At 61.7% G+C, this 17,636-nt stretch overlaps 3 protein-coding genes across 8 annotated transcripts; 1 reads left to right on the top strand and 2 right to left on the bottom strand.

Annotated features, from left to right (window-relative positions):
- Positions 1 to 241: 241 nt before the first annotated feature.
- Positions 242 to 10,625, bottom strand: LOC127609073 (diacylglycerol kinase delta-like). Of its 3 annotated transcripts, XM_052078710.1 has the most exons (30): positions 10,346 to 10,624; positions 8,004 to 8,114; positions 7,839 to 7,919; positions 7,654 to 7,758; positions 7,273 to 7,405; positions 6,747 to 6,853; positions 6,550 to 6,675; positions 6,375 to 6,477; positions 5,672 to 5,834; positions 5,494 to 5,602; positions 5,280 to 5,419; positions 5,115 to 5,199; positions 4,797 to 4,891; positions 4,620 to 4,719; positions 4,326 to 4,554; positions 4,021 to 4,140; positions 3,821 to 3,949; positions 3,660 to 3,759; positions 3,460 to 3,570; positions 3,306 to 3,402; positions 3,113 to 3,220; positions 2,928 to 3,041; positions 2,336 to 2,470; positions 2,107 to 2,273; positions 1,904 to 2,015; positions 1,189 to 1,281; positions 894 to 1,007; positions 703 to 820; positions 484 to 614; positions 242 to 407 (listed from the first exon to the last, which is right to left on the bottom strand). In XM_052078710.1, exons 1-30 carry the CDS (start codon positions 10,490 to 10,492, stop codon positions 318 to 320), a joined length of 3,573 nt encoding a protein of 1,190 aa, XP_051934670.1. In that variant the 5' UTR covers positions 10,493 to 10,624; the 3' UTR covers positions 242 to 317. The 3 variants fall into 3 exon arrangements, with proteins under 3 accessions (XP_051934670.1, XP_051934669.1, XP_051934671.1); XM_052078709.1 differs by having other exon boundaries at positions 7,839 to 8,114; positions 10,346 to 10,625; XM_052078711.1 differs by lacking the exons at positions 6,550 to 6,675; positions 6,747 to 6,853; positions 8,004 to 8,114; positions 10,346 to 10,624 and having other exon boundaries at positions 7,839 to 7,891.
- Positions 10,626 to 10,673: 48 nt separating this feature from the next.
- lipt2 (lipoyl(octanoyl) transferase 2) lies at positions 10,674 to 12,969 on the bottom strand. Its single transcript, XM_052078725.1, has 4 exons — positions 12,818 to 12,969; positions 11,550 to 11,948; positions 11,330 to 11,456; positions 10,674 to 11,261 (listed from the first exon to the last, which is right to left on the bottom strand). Exons 2-4 carry the CDS (start codon positions 11,868 to 11,870, stop codon positions 11,038 to 11,040), a joined length of 672 nt encoding a protein of 223 aa, XP_051934685.1. The 5' UTR covers positions 11,871 to 11,948; positions 12,818 to 12,969; the 3' UTR covers positions 10,674 to 11,037.
- Positions 12,970 to 13,233: 264 nt separating this feature from the next.
- Positions 13,234 to 17,196, top strand: rnf169 (ring finger protein 169). 4 transcript variants are annotated; one of them, XM_052078716.1, is made up of 7 exons: positions 13,234 to 14,099; positions 15,059 to 15,132; positions 15,240 to 15,326; positions 15,441 to 15,545; positions 15,901 to 16,001; positions 16,064 to 16,148; positions 16,220 to 17,196. In XM_052078716.1, exons 1-7 carry the CDS (start codon positions 13,856 to 13,858, stop codon positions 17,174 to 17,176), a joined length of 1,653 nt encoding a protein of 550 aa, XP_051934676.1. In that variant the 5' UTR covers positions 13,234 to 13,855; the 3' UTR covers positions 17,177 to 17,196. The 4 variants fall into 4 exon arrangements, with proteins under 4 accessions (XP_051934676.1, XP_051934675.1, XP_051934678.1 ...); XM_052078715.1 differs by having other exon boundaries at positions 13,238 to 14,099; positions 15,059 to 15,162; XM_052078718.1 differs by lacking the exon at positions 15,441 to 15,545 and having other exon boundaries at positions 13,243 to 14,099.
- Positions 17,197 to 17,636: the final 440 nt, after the last annotated feature.

Here is a 17,636-nt window from a genome sequence, read left to right as displayed (position 1 = left end):
TCCGTTTTCCAAGGTGCCCCTACCTCAAAACTCAAAAGCGCCGTCCTTGAGAAATATTCCATGGGGGGGTTACCGGAATGAAAAATAACCAAAGCTCTTCGGCACCGAAGAAAATCTGAGAGGCGAGAAATGACTTTTAATAACACGAGCGCAAAATGCTTCTCAATCAAAATACACAGATTTCTTCTTGGGGGAAGGGGGGGGGCATAGAAATGGATGCTCACTGGTCACACAACGAGGCACGGCGGCGCCACTCGCGAGGACGCCGGTTGACTTCGGGAGAGCAAAGAGCCACCTGGGGGCGGGGCCTCGGCCGCTCAGGCCTCGCTGGCGCTGCTGTTGCGGCTCAACTCTCGGACGCCCTGAAGGATTCTCTTGATGTGGCCCACCTTGCTGACGCCCAGGTCCTGCGCACAAGTCCCACACGCGCGTCGGGCACCTCGCGTCTTGGGACGACGACAACGGCGGCTGCGGCGGCGCTACCTTGAGGTCTCGCCTCTCCAGGTGCAGCAGTTCGCCGCCTCGCACGTCGTGCCGGCCGAAGGTGTCCTTGTACTCGGGCAGGCACAGGAAGTCCAACCAGGCCCCGACCTCCTCCGTGCCCCACCGCTCAACTGGGACAAACGGGGAGCCGGGCGCTCAGCAGCATTGCCTCAGACACGCCGCCGTCCCAAGGAGTGCTGGGGGGGGGGGTGGAATTACCTGGCAGGGCGAGGCAGCCGCGCGTCTCTTTGGTTTTGTTGTTTTTCTCCTTCTTAAACTTGGGCACCAGTCGGAACTTGGCCCCGCGCCCGGGCTTGGCCGAGTGGGCCAGGGGATCCTGGACACAAAAATGCGGCGCCGCCCGGTGGTCACCAGCGCCGGACAACGACAGGACTTGAGGGGGCGGGTACCTGCTGGTCCGGCGGCTCCAGGGCGAGCCAGGGAACGTCCGGCAGGCCGCGCAGGCGCTGGCGCGCGCAGTTGAGCGCGCCGTTCAGCTGCTCCCGCTGGGCCACGTCCAACACCTGCCCGAGACTCGGAGTTGGCGTTAAGCCGCGGGGGTGTCCAAAGCGGGTCCCCGCGGGCCGCCGTCCCGCCCCTTTTCCGGCTCTCCCGGCCGCAATGCGGACGATGGGCCGGGAGAGCCGGAAAAGGGGCGGGACGGCGGCCCTCCGGGCCCGACGTGAAGGTGAGCCTTTGCCTTACCATGGACATGTTCCCCGCCAGGAGCAGCTCCGTCTCGCTGAGCAACGCTCTGATGTCCTTCACCATGGCCACCACGGCGCCGCAGCTGGCCGCCTGAACGCAAAGGACACCCCCCACCGCGTGGGGCTGTTGGAGCGGCCGGCGATTGAAGTCGGAGGGCCGCGAGAATCGGGAAGCGTTTGCCGGTCCCTTCTGGGACCGCGGCTCGGATCCACGGGGCCCGCATGCGCCTTTGTGCCCGTCACATTTCATCCGGTTGACGCATCCAATTTGGTCGCGGCCAAGAAAAGTGAGGCTGATTTGGAAGATGGAAATGTTTGGGAGGCCTTCAATTGGCAGAAAACTCTTGACCAAAACATCTGCAACGACTTTGCAAAAACATCTGCTCGTGTTTTTGCCCCTTTTGTGGCCAAAGCGGGAAGGCAATCATCATTTTCAAGCACTTGCCCATTTCTCAGTCAAGGGACAGGTATTTGTATTTGATTCGATTTTTGGAATGAATCGAAGATCATCGACAGACGAGGAAAATCCGGCTTAGACGCCGGCCGCCGCCATCGTCGGAGCTACGTTTAGTCAGCCAACTCCGGTTGCATTCGGCACTGAAAATCGTTTTCATTCGTAGCAGCGCAATAAAAACGCGGCCGTTCGGAGCGCTAAACAAGCGCAACGACGACGACGCCGATGCGGCAGAAGGGCGCCGCGCGTTGTTTCGTACCCCCGTGGCGCCGGACTGCGCGTAGACGCGCTCCATGGACTTGGAGCTGGCGTTGACGGCGTGAGCCAGTTCTTGTTCCAGACTGCGGTGACTCTCCGCCAGCTGACAGATGCTGATGTAGAAAATTGAAGAAAAAAAAAACAATCCGTGAGTCGGCGCGCCGAGCGAACGGACAAACGGAAGGAAAGCGGGCGGTCGCTCGCCTGCCGATGAGCGCTCGGGCCGCCCGCGCCAAGTCCCGTACGAGCGCCGCCTCTTCCTCCGAGAGGATGTCGGGATGGCCGCCGACGGCCAGCGGGCCGGCCGCGTCCCGAGGGAATTCGCCGCCCTTTTGTTTGTCCTCCCACGACTTGAGCGCGCTCTCGAAGGCCTGCGACGGAGAAGGCTGAGCTCGCGCTGGCCCGCGCGCCGGGAACGCCGGCGGCCACTCACGCGGTCCCTGGTCAGCGTCTGGCTGCGGTTCTTGTGCAGAATCTTGATGCAGCCCGGAGGCTGGATCCAGGCCTCGCCGTCCACCTGCACCGGGACGCCCTCGTCCCCCAGGATGGCGATCTTCACCGTGCGACACTAATGTGACGAGAGAGCCGGATGAATCGCCTTTCTCACGCGCTACGTCGCTCGGATAACGGAGGCCCCGCGTTGTCCGCTCTAGCCGTCGATCGCGGAGAGCTAAAAGTCGGACGCTCGCTTTTTTTTGTTTTGTTGAAGAGCCTCGTTTCGGGGCCCACGTTCGGGCTTCCTGTCGTGATTGGGTTTGTGACCAGCAGGTGGCACTGTTGCTCGTGAGGTCATTATCGGTCGCTGCTTTGAAAAGGACTCCCAGGCCGAGCGCTCGTGGTGGGCGATGCCGCGTCGATTCATCCGGGGTGCGAAGCGAGGAGTGAGGGAATCTCCGAGACTAGCGCGCGATGGCTCACGTCCGCAGCCCGGAGGCATTATCGCCGAGGTCATGCCAGAAAGCGGCCAAGAAGGAAACGGAGACGGAAATGGGAGACGAGAGACGGCCGAGGCGCGGGGGGCCTACCTGGGCGATGCGGTGGTGCTGCAGGTTGATGACCCTGGAGACGGCCATCTGCATGCTCCCGAACACGGCCACCACCTCCAGGATCTTGTCATCGAAGGACGGAGCGGCGAAGGTCTGCGGACAGGCGCGCGCAGGTGAGCCAGCGAGCCACGGGCGGGAGACGCGAGGGTTGGCCGCCGCCTCACGTCGTCTTCTTTGGTTCCTCCCCAGAAGTTGGTCCCTCCGGCATAACTGGGAATGTTCAAGACGGCGATGCCCTGCAGGCTGGGGAGGGGGATGGCGCGCCCGTCGCACTGCACACACACGCGGAGAGGACAGCGAGGATGGTGCGCGCCGGAGGGAAGCCCGGACCCGCCGGCCGCGCTCCTCGGCTCTCACCTCCAGCAGAACTCGCTGCTCCAGGTTCTTGTAGGTTCTGTGCAGCAGCTCTTTGGTTCCCAGAACGCCGTACCACATCATGTTCTTGGTGCGACTCCTGCACGGGCGCGACACGCGTCACACGCCATCGCCCCACCGCACCCTCGGTTCTCACCTGCACTTCTCGGGATGCTCGTCTCGCTTGTTGTTGAAGTCCAGAGAAATTTTGGCGTCCAGACCGATGCCAAAGTAATTGTTCATCACGCACTTCTCGGTGTAGCGCTCCCTGCGCGCATGCCGACGCACAGAGAGACGGAAAGGGAAAGAGTGGCGGCCGGAGCCCTTTTGATGGCGGCGCACGCAAAGGCGTCTTACATGTTGTCGGGGTGGCACGACGTCAGCGACTCGGCGTTGAGCAGCAGTCGACCGATGATGGAACCGTGAGACAGGGACGACGACACGCCTGCCCGCAGACCTGCACACGCACGGCTAAGAAATCAAGGGGGGGGGGGGGGGCGGCGAGCAGAGCATCCTACCAGGGTAAAGGATCTTGGTGTTGAGCACGGGCACGCCGTCCCGACTGGCCGCGTGGCCCGGAAGCGATACGGAGCCGCCCGGCGACAGGCCGCCGCTACTCGTCAGCCTCTCGCAAGGCGTCTTGCCGGCTGCGCGCGCACACGCAGATCTCAGCCGTGCCAATGGCGGCCGAGGATTTCGGACGGGGCGAAAGACGTACCTCGGCCGGCCGGCCGCCGTTTGGCGCCCTCCGCCGCCGTCTCCTCGTCTTCCCGGTCGTCCGCCTGGGCCCCCCCCGCGGAGAACATGGACGCCGTCTGCGCGTTCTGCTCGTCCACGGCTGCAAAAGAAGAGCGTTTCCTTTTCAAAGGAGGCCGACCGGAAGAAGGGGAGGCTGCGGCCATGGCACGTTCCACGGGGGGGAGGCGGTGACGTCACGTGCCGCCTGCGCATTTTCGCTGCTTTCTTTTGTCGGACGGCTGACTCCGGAGCTCTCGGATTCCGTCGCTCGGGCGAGGCACCGACCTTTCTCGGCGTGTTCGATGATCTGCCGGATGACCTTCTTCAAACTGTTGGCTCGAAGCATGAGCTGCTCGCGGGGCTTGAAGATGGCCGGCGAGCGGGGGGCGGCCTCGGGGCCGGGCGGGAGCGGCGGTGCCAAGGCCGGGGGGGGGGAGCCTGCCCGGCGGGACGCCTCCGACTCCTGGGTCAGCGTCCGCAGGAGCAGGTCCAGCTTTTCCTTCAGCAGGCCGCACTGCGGGCGGGCGCGCGGCAACGTCAACGGCGCGTGGGCGCCCGAAGCGGCCGACTCCCCCTTACCTTCTTGGCCATGGCGTCGGACTCCCGCGAAGGCTCCGCGTTCTTCTCGTAGGCCTTCCCCACCCGCGCCACAAAGTCCTTCACCGTCTCGCACAGAACCCTGGGCGGCGCGCAGGCGCAAGGCGTCAAAAGCGGCCAGCCGGCAGCGCAAAGGCGAGAAAGGGCGAGCCGGCCTACCCGGCGGAGGAAATGACCACGGCGTGCTGGTCCGACGTCAGAATCTTGGAAAGGTGAACGGCCACCGAGTCCTCGTACGTCAGAATCTGCTGCACCTGAACACACGCCGCAGAGGGGAGGCCTTTGCTCAGGCACCTTTCCGACCCGTCGCGGCGGGGGGGGGTCGCTTCAGCGACCGCTTTGAAAAGGCGTTTGAAATGCTTCCCTGCCGCCGGTTGGGTTTTGGTTTTTTGTTTTTTTTTCTTCCAGGGCAGTCGGAAGCGCCTCTCGTCGCTCGCAAAAATGGCTAAACGTGCGGCAAAGACGGCAAGGCGTCACCTCCGAGTCCTCGGCGCAGTCGTCGGCCGCGCCGGAGGCAAAGTGTCGCCGCGGGAACTTGCTCTCGTACACCATGATGCTCCACCTGCAACGGCAACGACGAGCACGTCGGCGACGCCGGAGCGGCTCCCGGAGGGCCCCGCCCCGCCTTGCCCCGCCCGTCACCTGTCCAGCATCTTGGTGCTGGCCCGCTCCAGTTTCTCCAGGATTTGAGGTAGCTGGGCGTCGTCGTCGCAGGCGGAGCCCCAGCCCAGAACCCGGGCCAGGTCGTTGCCGGTTCCCAGAGGCAGGACCCCCAGCTGGCACTGCGGGGACGCCACGGAGAGGGCGGCGGCGTGAGCCCGGGACACGCCCGACGGACGGCCGGCCGGCGCCTCACCTGTTTGTGCAGCGTGAGCGCGTCGATCTCGGACAGGACCCAGCCCACGCTGCCGTCGCCTCCGCACACCAGGATCCTGAAGGTGTCAAACTTCTGGAAGAGACGCAACCTGGCAAGGGGGGCACGGGGTTGCAACATTAGCCGTGTTGGCCGAGGCCCTGGCCGGCGGGCGCCTCACCCCAAGTGCGGTCCGCCGTTCATCAGGTCGAAAACCTGCGCCGGGTTGAGCAGCTGCTTGAAGCGCCGCAGGAACTTGACGCCCTGGTTGTCTCCGCTCTTGGAGTTGACAAAGACCAGGAGCGGACTGGTGCAGGACGGAGGACACGACGCTTTCCAGAAGCCTGAGGGGGGGGGGGGGACCACAGGGTCGGATTCTGCCACCCGGGCCCCGAGCCCGAAGCCCGGAGCCGTTTTTCAAATGAGCCTCGATGGCAGGTGAAACGCAGACGCCCTCTTCATCTCTCACGCCGCAGGAAAGGACGTCCTCGGACTCCGTTCCGTCCCGCGCGCGCCTTTCCCGAGGTTGTCGCCGCCATGATGTCGGTGCGCGGTTTCGCTTTGACAGCAAAATAGCCGACCGCTCACCCCCCAAGAGAAGAGGGCGCGTCTTTAAATCGCAAACGCGACAAGGTTTTGGGTGAGACGGAACGTGCCTCATCTCTTGGACTTGTCATGTCAAAAGGTCAAAAGGCCAAATGTTGGATTCATCCGCGCTCTTTTCTTTCCCCCAATAATCTGTCGAATGGATCTAAAAACTTGTCAGAGGGGAGCGCAACGGGAGAGAAACAGAAAGAAACTGGCAGCCCGCAAGCCGAAGGCCGCCTTGCGACGCGACGCGTCCCCCCCCCCCCCCCCCCCCCCAGCCCCGCGACGGCTCTCACCGTCTGAGTCGATGCTGTTGAGGGCCGTGGGCGGGATGACGGACACTTTGCACTGGCCCAGCGGACACTTGACAGACAGATGCTCCCGGCAGCCCGAGTGCACCTGAACAAGAGGGCCGGCGCGTTAAGTGCGGCGAGGGGGGGGGGGCGGCCGGCCTCGGCGCCGCCTCCTCACCACGGCCTTGCACCACAGACACTGCCAGTCTTGCAGCCGCAAGACGCTGCCGCAGGTCTTGTCGCAGGCGCCGCACTTGGCCGACACGGGCAGGTTGCCCTCCAGCCACTGGTGGGGCATCCACACCTGCCGGGAGCACGGCAAGGGCGAGGTCACGTGGGATGGGGAGGGGGGGGGCGTGAGCGCGGCGGACTCACCCCGTCCTCGTCCTCCACAATGTCCCTCCCGACGGACGCCAGCGTTGTCCACTTGCAGTTGTCGGTGGCTCGGACGGCGCAGCGCTTGTGAGCCTTGAACTTACACACTGCACGCACGCGGGTCAGCGCGTCGGCGTCGGCTCGCGTCGGCGTCGCCCCACTCAGCTCTGCAAATCTCGGGACGCGCGCCTCCTGGAGCGCCGGCTTGAACCGCGCCGGCTCGGCTCCGGCCCGAGCGCCTTTCCGTGCCAGTCGGCCCGTCGCGTCCCGTAAGCGCGACCCGGCGCTTCTTGAGGCGGCCAACGATTGGCGCCGCCTCGGCTTGCCACTCTGGGCTTTTTGCAGCCTGCGCTCGGGTGTGGGCTCACCTCGCTCGGACGGAAAGACCCTCAAAGCGCAACCCCGGAGCGCTGGCCTCCGTTCCGAATGGCGGTCCTCGGGGGCAAAATGTGCGCCGGCGTCCCAAGATTTTGCAAGGCCGCGGGGGCGGCGGCGAGTACGGCGACGGGAGAGCCGGCCGACCTACCTTCGCAGGAGAGGCCGTGCGAGGTGACTCCCGACAAAGCTTCTCGGCACACGTTGCAGTAGGTGGGCCGGGCGTGCGAGCACGCGTACCAGTTGTGCGTTCCGCTGAAGTGCTCCGTGCTGTACCGCGCCGACTGCCACAAGCACACGCGGCCGCTCGCTGTCAGCGTGCGCGGGGGACAAACCAGCACCGACGGGGACGGACGGACGGACGACTCCGCCTAGCGACCCGAGGCCGAAGGCCGGCCCCTCGCCATTTTTGAAGAGCGGTCGGTGGGTGGGGAAAAGGCCGACGGCGATGGCCAAGAGAAACCGCCGACGTGATCGGAATGGCGGCGCCTTGAGCAAAGAGAGCCGACGGGCCGCTTTTGGAGTCCCTCACCTCATAGTTTTGGCGGTTGCGGACGCCGCGCAGGGCCGAGATCCATTCCTCCATTTCCTTGCGGTTGTCCGCGCACAGGATCAGACGTCGGCACGGCGTGATCACCTGCGCACGCGCCCAGATCACGGCTTTCCTTCTCGTCGGGGCTTCGGATTCGGATTCGGATTCGGACGGCCGGCGTTTACCGTGAAGCTGTTGTTGACGTTCTTGGTGCTGGACTCGGCCACGCTGGCGTCCGTCAAGTCCACTTCGTCGAAGATGATGGACTGCGGGGCGACAAGCCCGGCGCACGGTGACAGAGGGCCGCGCGGCCCGGGATGGCCGCGGCGAGCGAGCGAGCGCGAGCTCACCTTGGCGTTCTGCGCGTAGTAAAGCGTCCTTCCCCTCAGCTTGAAGTATCGTCTCTTCCAGCGCTGGAACGAGCTGGTCTGCTTCATCAAGTCTCCTTCCTTCAAGACGGTCTGAGACGGCACGGCGACTCAGCGGCGGCTCAGCGGCGGCCCCGCCGTTGACCCGCCGGCGAGCGCTTCCTCGGCCGCAAGCAAACGCAGCGACCCAGGGAAAATCTGGCGGCCGGGTCGACATCCTCGGCGGTACTCGGCCCGACCGACGCGCAAATCATCGGCCGCATGGCAAAGAAAGGCCTTCGTCGGCGATGAGCCGTCATCGTCTCCGTTGCAATTTGACGCGTCGCTCCGCTATCTCCGCTATCGGGGAGCGCCGCGAGTGCTCGGACAACAAAAGCAAACTTTTGCTCATCTGTGGCTTCTGGCGGAAATGGACAAGCGGAGCTTCTGCGTGTTCTTAAATGCGCCGCCGCCGCCGCCGCAAGGTTTTTGCCACGTGAAAATTCCTCTCGCTCGTTCGGTTCAACTCGGAAGGACGCGTTGTTGGAAAAGCCTCAACTTGACTTCCATGACCAAATGTCCTTCCAGACTTCATTTTTCCCTCCTTATTTGCCACGTCCTCGTTTACAACGATACGAATGCGGCGCGTTATACCGGAGACAAATGACGACGATGATTCTGATTCTGAAATGTCGTTGATGTCGTCCTTTTAATCAGCGGCCCGATTGGTCGGACGGGCCCCGCCCGAGAGCCGACTGCGAGCGCGCCTGCGTTCTGTACGTGCGCTAACTTTTCGTCTCGGCGCCAGTGAACGGTGACATCAATGTGATACTAGCGGGTGGCACTGTGGGGCTCCCGCTGCAGCCGCACACCTGTTGCTCGTTAGGTCATTATCAGCGCTTTTGGAAAGGACTGCCGGCCCGAGTGCCCACGGTCGGCTCATTGTTGCTCTTGGCTTCTGTCACGCCGGTTTCGGTCCTGTTTTTATTCTTGAGAGTTTTTAGTTTCCGCCATGGTGCCAGGATTGAGTGAATTGGTTGCCGCGACAACAAAAATCTCATTTATGTCGGCTTGTTGTTTTCTGAAAGTGCTTTATATTTCCATGTGAACTTTCATATTTGTTTTTTTTCCTTGAAATCCTCAATTCTCAAGACAACTCGAGAGAGAGAAATTATACCGTGAGGTCATTGGATCTACTTTGGGTTTCCCAAGGTGCGCACGGTATGTCATTTTGTGCTTATTTATTTAACGTTTTGTAAAAGAAATGGGAATGTTGATGTTTTAGTTTTCACGCTGTTCCACGATGTTTGTGCACGTTGGATAAGAGGCATCTTACTTGACCGGCAGGGTAGATGCAGATGGCAAAGAGCGATAATCTGTGGAAAACGGACGGCTAGTGGAGACCAAAAAAAAGAAGAAACCTCCCAAAAATCTCATGACCGCAAATAAATGGTTTCCGCCAAAAACGACCCCCTCCCAAAAAGAGAGAGAATCTATATATATATGTGTATGTTGGGGGCGGGGGGGGTCAGCAGGTCCCGAAGCTCGAGCGTACGGTGGCTCATCAAGTTGGATGTTGCTTCTTCGCGTGCACTTCGGTGCTTCTCCTCAGTATTGTTGACGGGGACATTTTTCAGTTGGACAATGTACGGCCCGGTTCCGACGCGGATATTTGGCTCTCTTTTCGCCGCTTTGGAACTCGCACACTTTGCGGACGTCTTCGAAGGACTCGTCGCGGTCGCTTCAGTCGGCTCGCTTGCTTTCTTTCCTCCGAGCGCGAGGACTGTTCAAGGGGCCGGCCGCGAGGCGCTCCCCCGGGCGGTCGCCTTCGAGCGCCGGCCAAGCGGAGCAGGAAAGGGCGAGGCCGCGCTTCGGGCCTCCGGTCGGCAAACTCGGCCGCTCCGACGCCTTTCGGCGGCTTTGGCGACGCGTTCGCTTCGGGCGAACGACGTCGCGGCCACGAGAGCTCAATGGAGGGGGCGCCAACGATCAAATATGGGCGTCGGGATTTGCGAACTTGCTCGGGTCGAGTTTGCGCGCACGCGTCGTAACCCAAACGAAGGAAGTGCAAGTGCGCTTGGCTCCAACAAAAGCAACGCTTGCCCATTCGCGCGAGCGATTCAAAGACCAATTGAATTCTTTTTGCAACAAGTGCGACGTGACGGGAAGGGAAGTGGAAGCGTGCGCGGTTGGCGAGAACCGCGTCGAGTCGACAGGCGACGCGCGCTCGCGCACAATCGGACGCGTCGTCGTCGTTGTTGTTGCTGCCGCTGCCGCAAACGCTCGGTGACGCGGTCGCAGATGTTGACGTTCGGGGTTTCCGTCGGTCTCGAGCGGCCGCTCACCTTGCTGCGGATCTGACCGGAAGTGGACACTTTCCGGATGAGTTTTTGCGGGGTGCCCGGTTCCTGCTCCGGTTCGCTGTCCGACGACTCGTCCGGGCAGCGAGCGCCGAAAAAGTCCCCCGCTCCCTCCGCCGCCATCCCGAGCATTCCTCCGCGTCTCCCTCGTCTCCCCCGTCCGGAGGGTCCTGCCCGCCTGCGTGCTGCAGACCACCCGGAACGGGAGAGTGAGGGTGCGCCCCCCGGCGGCCGCGAAGGAGTCGCGCGCCCCCACCCCCGATCCCCTTTGCCTTTTTCTTGTCCCTGACCGGCCCCAACAGTCACCGTCGAGTCGAAGGAAATGCTTTTATTTTGAAAGGAGCGCTTTTATTGTCAACACGCGTGGACAGAGTCCGAGCAAATCAAGGCCGTCGGCTTTCAGCAAAGCAAAGTGAGGTGAGCGTGTCGGTTTGGCCTCCTTTCTCATGCGGCCTTTTTGCAAAAGTCATGGGCCAGCCCCGCTCGTGACGCACCTTGGCGTGGGCTCGTGACCGGTCGCTTGTTTGTCTCCCTGAGGCCCGACAGTGACCGGCCACCGGTCCGCCGTTTAGCGACTCTGGCGGCCGAAAAAAGGGGCCTTTGACCAAGTTGGAATTGGCCAATTTGACGGCGTCGGCCGCCCTCCGGCTCCGCCTCGGGCTTCAGACGCGGGCCTCCTAAAGGCCGTCGCCGAGCAGCCGGCAGCGGAAGTGGCGGGCGAAGGCGCGCAGCACGTGCGGGACGGCCTCGTCCACGGTCACGCGGCGACCCCGCTCGGCGCTCAGCGAGGTCGCGCCTTTGCCCTCCAGGCCGCACGGGACGATGTGGCCGAACCACGCCAAGTCGGTGTCGCAGTTCAGGGCCAGGCCGTGCGAAGTCACGTAGCGGGAGCAGCGGATGCCTAAAAGCGCACACGGCAAGTCAACGGCGGGGGCGCCCCCCATCCAAGTTCGCCGGGGCCGACGTTACCGATGGCGCAGATCTTGTTGTCTCCGACCCAAACGCCGGTGTGAGGGGACGTGGACGCCTCCACGCCCAAGCCGGCGCACGCCGAAATGGCCGTCTGCTCCAGCTGCGACACGTACCAGCGGACGCTCTGCACGAGAAGAAGGTGATGACGAGCGAGCACGTTTGTGCTCTTAGCCCCCCCCCCCCCCCCCCAAAAAAAAAGGGAAAAAAGCGGGCGGACCCTCTTGAAAGCGGCCAGGTGCAGGACCGGGTAGCAAAGCAGCTGTCCGGGGCCGTGGAAGGTGATCAGCCCTCCTCGGTCGGCGTTGTGGACCTGCGCCCCCAGCAGGCGCAGGCGCTCCAGCTCGGCGGGGGGGCGCCCCTTCTGCCGGATGCCGGTGGTGTAGACGGGCGGGTGCTGGCACAGCAGCAATGCGTGGGAGGCGCCGGCGCCCGCCCGGCACCGCCCGACGTAGGCCTCCTGCACGCGCAGAGCTTCCCCGTAGGGCAGCAGGCCCAGGCGCACCACCTCCACCAGCGGGCGGGGCCACTGCGTCGGCATGGCCGCGAAACCGCAAAACCCGGCGCGCTCTTCTGTCCCAACTAACTGCTGAATGCTTCGCCCATGTCCGTCGCTTGGCTGGAAAACAGGACGCGCAGAACGCTTCGTTACCATTTTTGGGCCACGTCTCTGAATTTCAAAATAAAAGCAGTTTCTTTTGAGGAAGCGCGAAGAACAACGCTCGGCAGGAATCGCAGATTTCGTGTCGACAGGCAGGCTGAACTTGGACCGATTTGCTGTTCTGCCATCTGCCTCGCAACGGCAAATGAAACCGCGCAAAGTGACACAACGTCACCGTCTGGGTACATTTGAAATGGGATGAATCGCGACCCATTCATTGTTGTTTTTTATTTTCTTCAACAATTTGAAACGCACGTCGCTGAAAGCACAACGACGTGGTCCCACGCGGCATCATTTGGCCGAGTTTCAAAGGAACATTCCCGGGCAACTCAAAGGACTTCATTTTCAAATGGGAAAATGGTTTCATTTGGGATTCCGGAGGGCAAATTAAAGGAGAGCGTTTTCGGGAAAGCCTTGTTCCTCATTCAACCCGTGCAAATACACCCGCCATAATCCAACCTCCAAACACCTGCACCGCGACGCTCGACCCTGCTCGAAATTGTCCCGAGGTGTGATGGGGAGCCCGAATTGCGGTTCGTCTGTGTGAGCCCCCCGATTGGCTGGCGACCAGTTCAGGGTTGACCCCGCCTGCTGCCCGAAGACCGCTAGGACCGAGACTCGTTTATTCTGCAAATCAAGTCATTGGCAAGGCGAGACAACACTGCCTCCTGTTGACAGAAAAGCAAGCGCGACCTCTCTTCCGACCAACGAAACGCAACCGGCCACTGAAGCGGCCAAACACAATTGACCTCCGTCTTTATACATTTCCCCGTATCATAGAATAAATGTGACGTTTATGTTGGAAGCGTTTTAGTGAGTGTTTCTACCTCCAATTTGTCAAATGAAATTCATCGGACCACTTGAAGAGGGCGCCGCCGTCGTCGTCTTCGTCATCGTCCTCATCTTCTTCGTCTACTTCTTCGTCTTCCTCGTTTGAACGATTCTTCCTTTTATTCTCCGCTGGCATGTATTAAAAGACGCTTAACTGCTCACGCGCGACACCAAGTGGTGAGAGACTGTAACGCGCCCGTCCTAAACAGTACATTTGTGACATTTTGCAGATGTGTTTCGATTCCTTTTAACTCCTAAAATGATTTATTAAATACGGCATTTATAGAAACCGATTTTTGAGAGTTGAAAAGAACGATTGTTCCGTTTCAGACGAAGAGTGCCTTCACATCCGGTTTAAAAAAAATGTCAAGATAAAGTTCAAACCTTCATGCTGAGGTGGATGGATCAGTAAAACGTTTAAACGAACGCAACTAGGAAGGCCTGAAGGGGACGAAAAGGGGAAAACATGAACCATTTCTTTTCCGCCCTAACCTTGTATTTTTTTTCAGGACTATGTTCATTTCGGGCGGAGATTGGAATTTCCGGTCCGAGGGCCGGTATCCTGCCCGTTTAGCATCTCTCCCCGATGCAACACACCTGATTCAGATGTTCAGGATCGTTATCCTGTACACCTTGTTGGTGATCCGATCGTTGGAATCGGATGCGCTGCGTCACGGAAACATATCCAGGATACCGGCCGTCGAGGACCGGAGTTGGTCACGCCCGGTTTGGGGTTCCGTACGAAGATCAACTTTTATTGTGAAGGTGCCGCCATGTTGAGGTCGAGGCTTTTGCGTGGACAACAATCTTTATTGAAAAAGCACATTTGACAAGAAAACAAAAGAGACGATCTAGTCGTTAAAGCATCCTAAAGATGATACAAGAGACGCCGGGGTGATTCGAAATAAAATCGTGGAACGAGGGTCATAACAGAAGTGTTTTTGAAATGAAGGTTGCGAGTTGGAAGCGGTAGTGGAAGGGCGGGGTTTGTTTTGAACGGGAACGCTCGGCAGGAGCGCTCAGTCACCGGGAAGATGGCGGCCGCGGGGACTGGCCGACGTTCCGGAAAGGCGGCGGCGGCGGCGGCGGCTGCCCGCTCGTCTCTGGGACTCGGACCCGCGTCGGCGTTCGTCGGCCGCGAGCACGCGCGCTCCTCCTCGGCGAGCGGCCGCTCCCGCTCGGCCCGGGGGCGCCGCGGCGCGGAGGCCAAGCGAAGAGGCGGCGGAGGCGGGACGGCGGTGGTCGGGGACGCGGCGGATCCCCGCACTCGTCGCTCAGGTGAGCGTCGGACGCCGGTTGACTCCACCTGACTCGTCGGCAGGTTGGCTCGCTTGCTCGTCCGCCATGTTGACACTCGCTTGGACTTGTTGAGACCCGAACTCGTCCTCAGTAGGAGCAGTTCTTAACTCTTGATTCAAACTTACTCCGGCACAAGTTGTCCCGAGCCACTCGACGGTCGAGATGGGGGAGGAAAATTGCAAAGAGGAGTTGATTTAGGTGAGAGCGGCACAAATCGGACACGTTCCATCTGTTACAAATATCAAGAAAATGAATCAAGCGGTGAAGAGGCGACAATGTGAATTTCTGACCAAGGTCTTCATGCAAAAGCGGGGTGGGTGGGTAGGTTTGTATTTGTATTCTTTTGAGCCCGACTTAATGGTACTGACTCTGTTCATCTCTGTCCTTTTGTTTTTAACAAAAGGTCGCTCTCGTTAGAAAGCTCACTCGACACACACACACCCACACGAAGATGTCAGAAAGTAAGCAAAGTCGGGGTCCCACGTTGAGAAGAAATCAAATAAGTCAAGCGTTTGCAGACGTTTGCAGACGGCAGCCGAGTGATTTCAAGTGAGATTTGGCGCTCAAACATGCTCAGCAAGAATCCAATGAAGAGCACCGCAGATGCTTTTTGAATGCACACGAAGGAATCAATCCATGACATTTGTAGTTGATGAAGTCGCCACCGAAAATATCAGCCGCGACGCCGAGTCACAAGCCGCGTGGGCAAAATATGGGTGTGAGAATCTGGACGCTGCGGAAAAAGCTCTTGTCGGAATCGGATTCCGAGGTGTTTTGGAGAGCCCATTTCCCAAAAGGCCTTTTGGGGCAAGGATTTGGCAAGCGAGTCCATCCTCGAAACATCCCTCATCAGGGATTCGCCAACGAGACAACCATTCCTGACACGTCCTCTGTGTGTGTGTGTGTGTGTGTGTGTGCGCGCGGTGTTGCATGGTCAGACGTGTTTGTGTGTCCATGCACGGTCCACAAGTCGACAGAAGGCTCCTCATCGGGTGCCAACGCCAAGCGCAAGGCGAGCCGCATCCAAAATCCAGCCAGACAAGTAAGCCTTCTTTCTTTTGTCCCAACGGCGGCGCAAACGGGGGGCGCACGCGTGTGAACGTTTCCCTTTCGCCCAAGCTGTCGGCATGCGACCAGCGAGAGGACGCGAGGAGGAGGAGCCTCCCCAAAGAGGAGAGCGGCGCGCTCCAATGCGGGGAACAGTCGGTGAGTGCAAAAACAACGTTTGCGGAAATAACGACGGGTGTCGGGCTCGCTCGCGTGGCGGGCGGATTGTCGGAGGCGCGTGTCCCTCCGTGCGGGTTTCTTTATTCATTCAAGAAAAATGGGACGCGCGCTCTCGAGTTCTTTCTACATCGGCCGAGTGTGCCATCAGGACTCGCCGTCGACGGGTACTTCGAAGCGGAGACCAGGATTCGGACTCGGGTGAGTCCCGATTGGCTACATGACGCGTGCGCGCCCCCCTCCGCTCCCGCACGGGTGTGCCGCATGCCCCCCGAACGACAATTTGGTTTGGAATGTCGCCAAAACGGCGACAAAGACGCGACGTCCGCCTCGGGGTCATTGTGCCGTGCGCGACACCCGCGCTGCGCCAGCGTGCCGCCCGGACGGGAACGGCGTCTCAACCGGAATTTTTGCCGCCGAACGCCGCGAGGAAGCGCGGGACGTTTTGACAGGAAGCGTGTTGGGAATTTGCTCGGGGGGGCGGCTTTGGCGGGATCCCGAGCCGCCACCGTCGCCTTGAGACGGACGGGGATGAAGCGGCGGCGTTGCCTTGCAGGGCGTCCTGTCCGACTCGGAGAACGAGGAGCCCGTGTCGAGACGCATCAGGAGGTTCTCGGCGTTCGTGAGGAGGAGCCGCGCCTCGTCGGGCGTCAGCAGGTGCTCGCTCTCGCGCCCGCCCCGCCCCCGTCCGACCTCTGACCTGTGCTCGTCTTCCCCAGCGGCGCGCCGAGGAGTCGCAGCTGCACGGAGGCCGGCGACGGCGCGCGGGGGAAAAGCAAGGGGGGCTCGGCGCCCGCCCGCACGGTAGGGCCCGTCCGCCTCGGCGTCGCCCGCCCGCCGTTCGTTCCGCGTGACCGGACCGGCTGTCGTTGCAGGCGGGGGCGGCTCACAGCTTCGCGGCCGGAATCCTCCTGTCGTCGGAGAACAGCCGCTCGGCCTCGGCGCCCGTAGGCGGCCGCGAGCGTCGGCCGGCGGCCGCGCCTCCCGCGCCCTCGGCCGCGCCCTCGACCACGCCCTCGGCCGCGCCGCCCGAGCGCTCGGTCAGCCCGGAGAGCAACGACAGCATCTCGGAGGAGCTCAACCATTTCAAGCCCATCGTGTGCTCGCCCTGCACGCCGCCCAAGCGCCTGGCGGACGGCCGGCTGCTGGAGCCGGCCGTGGTCAAGGCCACGCCCCGGAACCTCAGCTGGCGCCTGCACAAGCCCACCAGCTACGAGGCCAGCCCCGCCGTGCTGCAGCGCTGGCGCCAGATCGAGCTGGACCGGCAGAGCTTCAAGGTGGACTCCAAGGCCACGCTGACCAGCCCCGTCGCCGAGACGCGGGAGGCCGCCGGCGCCCCGCCGCCCTTCAACAAGAGGAAGCTGCTCTTCGACGACGCCCCGGCCCTCAAGATCCGCGTGCCCGCCGTGCGCCGCCGCGCCGAGCCGGCCTTCCGCGCCGATCGCCAGTCGGAGCCGGGGCCCGGGCCCGGCGTCGGGGCCCTGTTCGGACGCAGACATTCCTTCTCCCCCTGCGCCCGCAAGTCCGGCTTCCGCTCGTGCAAGCTGGCGCCAAAGGACTCGCCGAGCCCCCGCGAGGAAACGGCCGCCTCCCAGCGCGGCGGGAAGACCAAACGGCGGGACGACGACGACGCCGCCGCCGCCGACCCCCGCGTCTGCGACGCCGCGCGCCAGGAGAGAAAAGACCGGGCGCTGGCGCTCAAGCTGCAGAGACGCTTTGACCGCGAGAGCGCCCCCCGCCCCGACAAGTATTTCCTGCGCTCCTGGATGGCCAATCGCGGCCGCAGGAGGCGCGGCCTGCGACGCTCCTGCCGTATCAGCCAGCGCCGCTAGCTGACGTGGTGGGGGCTGGGCGGGCCCCAAAAGGGACAAAAACGGTTTTCGCCATTGAAGAATAAAACCAAATCTGGGAGAGGGGGGGGGTCTGCTGACACTAATCTACCGATGATTCGACGACGCGACAGTCGTGCAGTATTTCAGTCTGGCACAACCATGCCCGAGTTTTCTAAATGCTGCGAAAAATCATCGCAATACTGGAGGAAGCTAAAAATGTCGCAGCAAATCTTTTCGCTTGGACTCGTGTCAAGACCTTGAGTGCAGCCCAAACAATGTTGGAGCCGACTATTTCCAAACTCGCTTCAGATCGAGTCGCCAGCATCCGATGTATTTTCCATCCCGCCGACTGGCATGACGACCGTTGGACGGCGGCCCTCCGGCACCCGAGTTTGACACCTTTGGGCTTTAGCGTCTTCAAATCAGCTCGCGCATATTTTTGGAACGCGGACGCGCAGAC

This window comes from Hippocampus zosterae, chromosome 10 (assembly GCF_025434085.1).
Source record: "Hippocampus zosterae strain Florida chromosome 10, ASM2543408v3, whole genome shotgun sequence".
Taxonomy (NCBI): Eukaryota; Metazoa; Chordata; class Actinopteri; order Syngnathiformes; family Syngnathidae; genus Hippocampus; species Hippocampus zosterae.
The sequence above is the reverse complement of the archived record's forward strand: the minus strand, read 5'-3'. Positions and strand labels throughout refer to the sequence as shown.

Bases quoted from the DNA above. Each gene is read 5' to 3' on its own strand.
- LOC127609073 (XM_052078709.1), bottom strand. From the start codon at position 10,492: ATGCTCGGGATGGCGGCGGAGGGAGCGGGGGACTTTTTCGGCGCTCGC. The intron at 3,042-3,112 runs GTGAGGCGGCGG...GCCTGTCCGCAG, and splicing joins GAGGAACCAAAGAAGACGAC to ACCTTCGCCGCTCCGTCCTT. The intron at 2,016-2,106 runs GCGAGCGACCGC...TTTCTACATCAG, and splicing joins GCCCGAGCGCTCATCGGCAG to CATCTGTCAGCTGGCGGAGA.
- lipt2 (XM_052078725.1), bottom strand. From the start codon at position 11,870: ATGCCGACGCAGTGGCCCCGCCCGCTGGTGGAGGTGGTGCGCCTGGGC. The intron at 11,457-11,549 runs GTCCGCCCGCTT...CTTCTCGTGCAG, and splicing joins ACCTGGCCGCTTTCAAGAGG to AGCGTCCGCTGGTACGTGTC. The intron at 11,262-11,329 runs GTAACGTCGGCC...GTGCGCTTTTAG, and splicing joins CAACAAGATCTGCGCCATCG to GCATCCGCTGCTCCCGCTAC.
- rnf169 (XM_052078715.1), top strand. From the start codon at position 13,856: ATGGCGGCCGCGGGGACTGGCCGACGTTCCGGAAAGGCGGCGGCGGCG. The intron at 14,100-15,058 runs GTGAGCGTCGGA...TTGCATGGTCAG, and splicing joins TCCCCGCACTCGTCGCTCAG to ACGTGTTTGTGTGTCCATGC. The intron at 16,149-16,219 runs GTAGGGCCCGTC...CTGTCGTTGCAG, and splicing joins GCTCGGCGCCCGCCCGCACG to GCGGGGGCGGCTCACAGCTT.